At 57.4% G+C, this 10,053-nt stretch overlaps 1 protein-coding gene across 1 annotated transcript; it reads right to left on the reverse strand.

The window, feature by feature from the left end:
* Positions 1-1,093: 1,093 nt before the first annotated feature.
* NCLIV_002330 (conserved hypothetical protein) lies at positions 1,094-5,956 on the reverse strand (the record flags this gene model as incomplete). The annotated part of the gene is made up of 9 exons (XM_003879732.1): positions 1,094-1,624; positions 1,927-2,010; positions 2,360-2,566; positions 2,869-3,193; positions 3,481-3,806; positions 4,387-4,533; positions 4,803-5,054; positions 5,295-5,506; positions 5,803-5,956. 9 exons carry the CDS (start codon positions 5,954-5,956, stop codon positions 1,094-1,096), a joined length of 2,238 nt encoding a protein of 745 aa, XP_003879781.1.
* Positions 5,957-10,053: the final 4,097 nt, after the last annotated feature.

The raw sequence follows: 10,053 nt of genomic DNA on the forward strand, positions 1-10,053 counted from the left end.
TCAGTCTGTGGATGGCTCGTACTTGTGAAAAGAACGTTCGTGCTGTGGTGACTTGGTGCGAACCCTACTTCTGAGAGCGAAGAGTTTTCTCACGACTACACCCTGAGGGACGCAGGAGTTAACGCGCCGATAACGCAGGCCAGGTGACGCCAAGGACACAAGTTCGTGACCAACTTTGCTCGCAGTCCTGCGCCAGTGTGAGATTTGTGTCGGTATCTACGATACGAATCCACGACCACGTTCGGACCGAACACAACTCGGCAAGAACATCGGTTCACCTGCGTGTTTCCTCTCCGTTTGTCGAACCGAAAAACAGAGAAACAAGCCACAACCTCGTGACCGGGAAGCACAGCGTATGTGTAGCAAGGCATAGGTTCAGCTCTTCCTCGGTCAAGCGCGCTCACGCTCACGAGACTCCCCTCAAGAGCAGCAGTGCATGGGGAAGAGAAAGTGGAACCCCAGTCGGCGTCACGGGGAAACAAGTCAAAGTTTAGCCGGGACGCTCAACGCCGCATATCAGTAGTCCCCACCTACAGATCGATGTTCTTGCTGAACAGAGATGGACCCAGAGAACTCCCTCAAGCGTTAGTGCCAGCAAACGCGCAACTTTCGTACACGCCTCAACGAGAGGGGCGTGTCTCTCTGTTAGGTGTTCTCACCTTTGCAAATTTTCCTGTGCCATCCTCACGCGCGGCTTCTTTTGTGCGTTCTGCCGGGTGGAAGTGTGTAGCCCCTTGAACCAATTAAATGCACGTAGAAGAGATGTAAAACGAGTATAATACAACATATAAAAGGCAATATAAAATGTAATACACAGAACCGTTTTAACGTTGCATCAGATACGTAGTATCCTCCAAGACCCTGAAATTAGATTCGGCCTTTCGCCGAGAGACACGATCCCAGGGGTTGTGGTCACTCCGCAAAAAACAATTACGAAGGGTCAGAGAGTTCTTTGTTTCAAAGTGTTTCCACAAAGTAAAAAATCGACGCGCGAACTGACACTGCTCAGTTGTCGCCACAGGCCTTCTCAATCCATCGACTCAGGTGAGACGCATCGGACCCGACAACACGAATGCGCAGCGTGTGCCCGACTTCACAGACACTTCCGAGGAGAATCGAGCAAACCTATGCCTTTCACTCTCAATCGATCCAGAGCAGTTTCAAAGGTGTGAAGTGCTTCGAAAGTTTTCGGTGTTCCAGCGAATGCATAGAGTTTCCGCTCGATGGGGTCCAGACCCTTTAGCCCATCAGGAGCCGTGCAGCTCGCAAGACAGCGCAGAAGATCACCCAGCTCTTCGCCGTAGCGGTCAATCTTTTCGACGTTCTTCAAAACCGTTTGCGTCCTCGACATCATGTCGACGAAATCTCGGCCTTCCGCGCAGAGTGGCTCTCCGGTCACTTCCTGTCCTGTCGAGCACGCACAGGGGGTTCTGGTCGACCGCGCCGCGGCTCCACCCTTGCCCGTGCAGCAGCCGCAGCGACAGTCGCAGCAACGCCGTCGGCGAGAGGCGCCTTTCCGATGCGACTTCGCCGTGGCTTCGTCTCGCGTTTCGCCGTCCTCTTCCTCGGCGCGCTGGTTCCAGGGCGCTCCGTCGTCGACAACGACGAGCTCGTCCACCACCAACTGCAACACATCACCGACAAAAATCAATTCGCAAGCGGCTCTCGTGCGGGGCTGTCCAGTCGCGCACGCCATCACGGAGCGATAAAGTCTCTGCCTTGTGTATACCGCGAGGCGAGAGAGCGACCTAGACAGCGCACACCCTCCCACTGTTCCTCGGCTTTCCAGAACTGGCAGGGATGCGTCCCAAGGGCGGTCGGAACGCGCTAGCGTGTGTGCTGCCGAGAGGGCTCGAAGCAGGCAACTCGATCCTAACGTGGTCCCTTCCAGTTCACGCCGCTCCCACGCACGGGTCACTGACTCACTTGCGGGACCGCCGGCTGGTTGCCGGCGCTGCCGAGCACCCCGTTGCCTAGGCGCCGTTCCACTCCCGCGAGTTGCATTTTCAGCTGGAGCAGTGTTCACACATCGCACTCAGACAGCGGGGGAAACTGAGGTGTCTGTGCAGCGTGCGCGCGGAGGCTGATCCAGCGACATGCCGAGTCGGAAAGGCTCTCAGTGCCTTTTCCCGCACGGAAAACTGCGAGAGAAAAGTGTCATCCGCAGACCCCGCGGGGCTGAGCGACAATGGAGTGGAAGAAGGGTGAAGAAAAGTGGGAGCGGTGCACTGTGGCACGAGGTGGACGAGCCTGTTGCCGAAGGAAAGGACAGAAAGCGCGAAGAGGGCAGCAAAGGGAGAAAGGCGCCTCGGCGGACCAGCGAACTGGGTACCAGAGGAAGGCCCAGACGCCCCCTTACCTCGGAAAGGGTTTGCGAAATGTGTTGCTGGTTCCGCTCGCCAAGAGTCAAGCGCTGGTCGATTTCCCGGAGCTGATGCCGCACGGAATCCTGAGACTCCCGCGCGGTGGGAACAGCCAGGTCCATCGCTTGCAGCAGATTCTGTAGAGAAGCGGGTTCGTCTCGCTCCGATTCGCCCACGGGGACGGGGACGCCTGCGCCTCCTCGCTGCGTCGCAGTCGCAAATCATTTGGGAAAAATCTCAGCAAAGGCGAAATGCTCACGGCCTCACCGCGCTATTGGTCTGGTGGCCAGACTCGGTGTATGACGGCTTCGACACAAGAGGACCGTGGCACGAAGCAGCCGGAGCACTGGACGGAAAAGGCGACGCACAGGCTTTTCTGGACGTGAGTATCTTGCGCGTCGCGAGAGAGCTCAAACCTATGGTTGGACATCAACCCACGTCGAGCTCGTCTCTCGTCTCCCCTGGGCTCCCCTCACACAACTCCCGCTCGATGCACCCCGCCTACCTGGATTTTTTCCAGCTGCGCCACTGTGACAGCGAACCACTTTTGCATCTTAACATTCATTTCCTTCGTCCCTGTGGCCACCTGTTGCACAGCGCGGGTCACGTCTGCGAGGCCGCGCTCCAGTCGCCCCAGTCGCTCTTCCACTTCTCGCTTCCAGCCTGGACTTTCGCTATCCTCTTTTTCTCGCGAGTCGCGAAGGCGAGCGCCACTCGCTTTAGGCGCGGCCCTTTCTCCACGGGCCCTCGCCGGCGGAGCTCGGGCTCCTCTGGCGGAGTGTCTCGGCGTCTCAAACGTCTTCTGCTCCTCTCCCTCTGTCGAGGCTACCCTGAAGAGAAAGGCAGAGGCAAGAGCACGCGCAACGTGTCCCCAAGGGAAACACATCGCACACCCGAGAACTCAGCTAGGGCAAGCGAAACGCCGGGAAGCATCGCGTGGCCGATGAAATCACTGACGGCGTCAGTCGAAAGGAGCGTGTTTCATGTCTGGCGAAAACACACTGCACACGTTCCTAGACCACGTTTCTCCCGTCTCACATGCACTGCGCCGTCGCGAAAGCCGTTCCCCAGTCGTGTGGACACACGTTGCCAAAGGAAAGGTTCCTCCGGCGCTTACTCCATCTCTGACGGTTCCATGAACTCCTCGAGGATATCCAGCATGCCCTGGCGCTGTGCCTCTAGAACGCTCCGACGCTCGGCGAGACCGGCGTCTTCTCCCCGGCGAAGCCAGCCTCCAGTCCCCGTTTGTTCGCCGTCGGGCCGAGGCGAGCGCGCGGAGTAACCGGGTTCACCCCACGACGGATGCTGACCGGCTGCATTCGCACTATCTCCGCCCCTGCCGCCTTTCCCGTTGTTGTCCGACCACGACGTCTCCTCTGGCCCTTTGTCTCTTGAAGCAACTTCCGAGTCGCTGGCTCCACTCAAGCGGTCGAACTCGCCCATCTGCACTCACAGAAGAGAGGGACGGCGACACGAACGGGTAAGGCCCTCCCTGCGGCAAGACTGCGCATACGTGCCCGGAGACATCTGTTCCTAGGAACACCCCCGCTCGCACACAGCCGCTTTAGGTCATCTGCCATCTTGACAGGCAGGTGCCTCCGCATCGCCACAAGTCCCTTCCCACACGAAAACGAAAGCCCACAGTACAGGAAACTCCAGAGTTGGCGGTTCGCGGGAAACCACGACTTCCCGGCGTTTCGGCTGCCGTCGAGTTCCGTCAGAGCGCTTCCACGCCCAATGCGAAGTTCCACACGGGGAGCTTCGAATGGAAAGATTGGGGAGCAATGCATGTCAACGCACACAGAGTGCAGCGAAGCCTGTAACTCCGTTCCTCGGACCTGACCATGCTCCTGACGGGTACGAGGACACCTGCGCGTTGGTGGTACGAATGAAGAGATTGCGGAACTCTGTGTGAAAACCGACCCACTGGGTCTGCTTGATGTACGGAGACGCAGATCTCGCGACACAGCGGCAACGCTCCGAAACTCTACTTTGACGCTTCACAAATAGTCCGGATAGGTACCTGCAAACTGAGGTCGTCGTAGCTCTTGGCGGGGAGCAGCGCCGGAGGCGTCTTGCCTTCCTTGGCCGATTGCAGAAGCTCTCCTAGCGGAAGGGCGAACGTTTCCTCGTCGTGATCAACAGTCGACCGATACTTGAGGACGGCTTTCTGAGCAGTACGGCACAAACACACGACCAAAAACCAGCCTGATTGGTCGGACAGTTGCTCACCCCAGCCACGCCTCGCGTGGTGGCGAGCCCTGAAGGATTTGCCTGGAGACCCAACGAGGCGGATTGGCTGAGTGCCTCCTCTGTCGGTGTTCACGGACTTTATCCAGGGCTGTGTATATCTGAGTAAAGTGACCACAACCCGACGCCGCGCTGACAGTTTACACACAGAAGGGGGCGAGCGCCGTTAAGACGTCTCGCTGTGATCACCTGCGCAGATTCGATCAACACTTGGGGAGTGAATGCCGCGACGGGTCTCATGAGGGCTTTCAGGAACCAGTTGCCGTCCTCCTCGACGAGAAGGCAGTCTAGGAACCCCTTGGCATCGGGAAACGCGCCGATGACTTGAGAGGTGATGTCCATCGTGGCCAAAAGCGCCTCCCAGTGGTCCACTGGCGACGGGAACTTCCCAGGAGCCGGCTTGGCCACTGCCAAGGGATCCTTCGGAATGTAGGCCCGAACCTGCAGGACGCGAAGCACAGAAACGTCGAGTTCCGATCCAGAGTTGACCCACCTGACCACCTATGCCCAGGACCGCGGCTTAACCGCGTCGCTCGGCCCTCTCAGTGCAGATACACCCCGCGATGGAAACGGTCAAGCTCCCGCGCGCGCCGCCGTCGGGGGCACCGGAGGCGGCCAGCCTGGCTGTTCTAGATCCCTCGTCGAGTGGAAGGTTCTACACAGCATTTCCGACAAACTTACTTCAGTGGAGCATTCTCGAAGATCCAACAAAGTACCACCCGAATAGACGGCGAGAGTCACGACCACGAAGCCTGCTCTGCCGGGCAGGGTGAGGAGATCCAAATACAGCGTGGTGTCTTGGAGGCGGATGCCCTTTCCAGCAAGGACTGGGTTCTTGTAGAACACGCAGTCGATGTATTCCCCTTCGTGGGTGAAGACGAACGCGTGAACATCTGGACAGGAAACGCACAGAAGATCCACGCTCGGGTGCACAAACGCCGCCCGCGTCCAGCGCTGTGAGCGACCACTGCCGTCGTGGCCCTTTTTTCGTCAGAGAGCTGCGCGCTGTCGAGCGCGCGCGGCAGACACCCCGCGTGTAACGCGCTGTGCGAGCACATCCAGCATCGCGGGCGCGTGCCAAAGAAGGAGAACGAATGGGCGTTTGAGGAACCCGTGAACGCGGACGAGCGGACGCATGTCCCACCCCCACGCGACGGGGAATCTGGCTTCCGAACGCTGCCTTCCTCACCTATATCCAGCTTCTCGGCGGCCGAGGAGCAAACGAAGTCGACCGCCATCCATCGAATCGGGGGCTCCGGCTGGCCGCTCGCCTGCTCACGGGGCAGGATGAGCGACGCCCGGGGTTTCCCAAAACTGAACGTGGCTTTCCCCTCATTCTTCATCGTTCCCGCGGCGGTGTGGATTCCCGAGGAGACTGCGAATGTCCGTGCGGGGGGGGGGAGGCGGAGTCAATCTCTATGGCGGTCGATCGTGGGCAGGACCCCGCCGCTCATAAACAGCTGCTGGGGCAAATGCACTCCTCAGTAGGTCGAGGGCCGAAGGGAGGGGGGGGACGCTGGACCGAGACAGATGCTCTAAAGTTGCTCAGTCGAGCACATATGTCGAGTGGAAGCGGAAAAAGGATAAACGGGGAAACGTGATGAACAGGCTATTGGCGCGCCAAAACAATCTGCCGGTCAGCTTGACCATCAGAGCCGGGCCTTCGAGCCGAAACGAGACTCCAGAGAAAGATTTCGAGAAGGTGCACTTCGTCGCCTTCTCATTCGCGAGATCCTCTGCACTATTTGGATTTCCCCCAGGACCGGAGCTCCAGGTTTAACCCCGCCTCCCCAAAGTTCGTAGGCGTTGTCCCAGGGCGGCGTGAGACGATGACGAGAAGAGACTGCCGCTCAGCTTGCGCTGGACAGTTTCCCCCGGTGTATTCCGGACAAAGCCTCTACGAAAAAACGAATCCCTTTGGACCTCACAAGTCTGGGATAAAGCCGAAACGTGAGTACAATCGTGACGGTGTTGGACACGGGCCCCCAGTGGCCAGGCTTGCGTAGGGGTTGAGGAAAAGAGCGGTGTCCTCGTCGTGGAAACTGAAGCTCCAGATGAAACTGTCGCTCAGACGTCGCACCGATGATTTGAGATTCATTGGCTAAGCGCTTGGGGCGGTGAGAAGGCCGTCTCCTTACTAGGTGGTCTGTACGGCATGCCGGCGCCTGCATAAAAGTTCTGGAGCGACGGGCGGTGACACAACGGACAGGAAATGCGCGTAAGAAATCATGGAGCGCGAAAAAACCGCGGTTATTGACAAAACAGAGTGTTCAGAAAGGGAAAGACCGACGAGAAACCAGACCGGCTTCTTTATTTTTGGAACGGCTTTTACTCAAGTCATCACGCGGCCAATGTTTGCGCGGCGAATGCCCTCCCTGCGAGCTGTCGAAGTGACCGCAATATATCCGGTCGGTTTTTGCTGCAAATGGGAACAGATCACGGAGAAAATATATAAAAATGCGGATGTTGAGTGTTAGGAGAGGGTAGGAAGTGCGGCGACATTTTCCACAACCTTGAACTGGTCGGGCGGTTTTTCAGCCCCAGCGAATCGGTAGCGCGAAAGCGGGCGCCGCTCCTGCACAAGACAGGAAATAAGCGGTGACCTTTGTCCACAAAATCTTTCCAAAGAGAAGCTGAGTCATTTCTCTGTTTTGATGCGCTGTCTCAGGAGCATCTATCCAAGCGCTACCGAATGCGGTTGTCTGCTAAGGCAATACCGTTTCGAGTCTCGAACAGTCCAGCGACATCGGTCAGCGGCTCCGAGATAGCCGTCCAGTGGTCTCTGGATGGGGAGCAGACTGCTGAGGGTTGCCGCGAAACGTTCCTTGAGGCCTCAGGGCTTGTCCACCTGCTTCATTTACACGCTTTCGCATCCGTGTGAAACAACAGTTCTCCGTAGAAAAGGAGCAAGGCCGGACAGTTCCCTCGGAATTCCGCAACACATCGCTTCGTGGTGTTTTCTCGGGGCCCCGGTCGACTTCGGGCCGGGCTGGCGGGTATGTCGTAACCGTTCGAAACACTCTGAGGGCCGCGTTTTCGGTTTTTCTGGACAGTCGTGACCCCGTCGTTATCTTTAAAAGCAACAGAGGGTGAACTCTGTCTGGTTCAAGCGGCGGGGAGACTCCCTGCTCACTTTGCAAGCACGCGCAGTCGAGGAAACACCCTAGGAGGGTTCTCAGGCTGCGCTCAACTGCTGTGTCGGTTGGCCGTCTTCACCCTCAAGAGCGAATAGTGAAAGAGCGGGGTATTGGACGGCGTTGGTTCGCGTCACTGTCCGGTTACGCCCAAGTGTTCACGCTGCCACAGATGACAATGGAGCTGCGTCTTCACTGTCCAGGCTCTATCATGGAACAGCAGTGTACGGGAGAAAAGGCTTAAGGCTCCTTACCTGGCGTTCTGGCCAGCTTCCACAACATGAGGTCAGCCTTGCTATTGTCTGCCGAATCGGTTTCGTTCCCGCCTTCCTCGTCCGTTTTTTGCGCCCCGATTAACTATATAGACATAAAACTTTCTCTGTCCCGGAATGGCCGGTCTCCTAGATCGCCCCTTCCCGGCGAAGGGAGCCTTACCCACCGAGGACATAAATTGAGCAAATACACAGAAATGCGTGTTGTGTATAAGTGCACAGGCCGTATCTCCAAATATTGCGTATGCACGCGCACGTGCAGACACAGGAAAACATCCAGGGTGTCACAGCGGGCTTTTAAAGCGGAACGTGGCAAATTCGCTGTGACGCCGCAGAGTATTTCTAAAACAGAAAACCGGAGACGTGCCTGTGCCGATAAGAAGCCGCCTACATTCACCGTTTCATCGCCACATCTCTGTTACCGTGCAATTTTTGCCGCTGCGTCTGCCAACAGGCTACCATGTAGTCTAGAACCCTGTGAGAGACGCATAAAGGCTCAACAACACGGCACTTGTTCACTCACCACCGAGGGAGCCCGTCTAGCAGGATTCCTCGCTTCTGTTTCTTCCAAAATACTGGTCTGCCTGCATGCATTCGCACCTGACCCGTCATGACCTTCGTCACCAGATGAGTTGTGTCGGCAACCCTCGTGCAGATAACCACTCAATAGCAGCTCTACCTGGACCTCTGAGTCGACCAGCTACCCTTCAGCTGCGCTGCCCCCCAAAAGCTGTTTTCCGGAACGAGCCTGCAGCCGAGTCGCACGTTGCAAGACACCCCCGTCTTTCCCGAGGCAGCAATTCCCTGTCGAAATGAAGTCTTTCTGTTCTTTGCGTCAGGTGAATGCGTCTGCCAGTGGCTGTTAGTCCTGCGGTCAGCAACCCCGTTGTCAACCTAGCCCGCTGAGATGAAACAGTTCAGACGCTGCGTCAAATGTCCTCGGGCGCGACATTCTGCTGGCAACTCTGTTGTGTGTCCCCCTGCAACCAGTCTGTATGTTCACAACGAAATACCACCCAAGTTGGTCCACGCGACCTGACAGCCGATCCAGGGGAAACGGATGGCTAGTTTCCCGATAAATTTGCGCCCCCCCAGTTACCTTTCTCTACCACCGTGGGAAGCGATACCCGGTCACGAGACCCACGAGACAGCAAGCGTCACAGGATGAAGTCACCAGACCACACGCTTCGTAGGGCTGAAGCAGTTAACAATCCCGGTGCATGTTAATGCTTTCACTTGGCCGCAAAAGATCGCTGTGAGCGGCACATTCTATGGTCCCTGTTGCGCCGCTAGTGACTGGAGGCCCCGCCTTTGCCAAGACCAAGTGCCCATACAGAGACGTCCACTAAACTCAGGAATGTGCGACTGCGTGACGCGACGGTGGGGTTCCTGCATCTCTCGAGCGCTCTCCTCCCGCGAATACCACCGCGGTGTACAGTGTTGGCCGAAACACCCGAAGGTCCGACCTAGACCACAGACAGTAGCAACCCTGGCTGGCCTCCGAACAGAGCTCGCGAGGACGGAGTACCGACAGCCCCTTCGACGAACCCAAACTTGGGAGACGTGGTTTGTGTTGCAGGGGAGAACCCGCTTACAGCAGGGGAAGCCGCGTTTCTCGTAGGCCGGGCCCCCGGACAAGAAAAAAATGTTCTCTCAAGAACGGAAGCTACACATACACTGCGCCGGCTCCTCACGCACAACTGCGGTGTGGGCGCCGCTACTATCTCTGTCCTTCCGTTTTTCGGAACGGCGACTTCACGGGAGACAACGCTTCCTCCGTGCAACTGAATTCTCCTCTGAGGCTGAGAGAAAGCTGTGTTCGCAGCAGGACCAACCCAACTCGAGGCCCGCTTGCGCAAAGGCGACGCGCGAGCATGCAGGGAGACTGTGCATCTTGGCGAGACTTTCCTCCTTTTTGCAAAAGGAACCCTTCCTGTCCTCAGTCTGGAAAGACTCACGAATTCTCCCCCCCCGTCTTTTTTCGTTAGAGGAGAGCGGTCGTTTTATTTCGCCGCAAACAATGCGAACTGCTGG

Source organism: Neospora caninum, chromosome Ia (assembly GCF_000208865.1).
Source record: "Neospora caninum Liverpool complete genome, chromosome Ia".
NCBI classification, from domain to species: domain Eukaryota; phylum Apicomplexa; class Conoidasida; order Eucoccidiorida; family Sarcocystidae; genus Neospora; species Neospora caninum.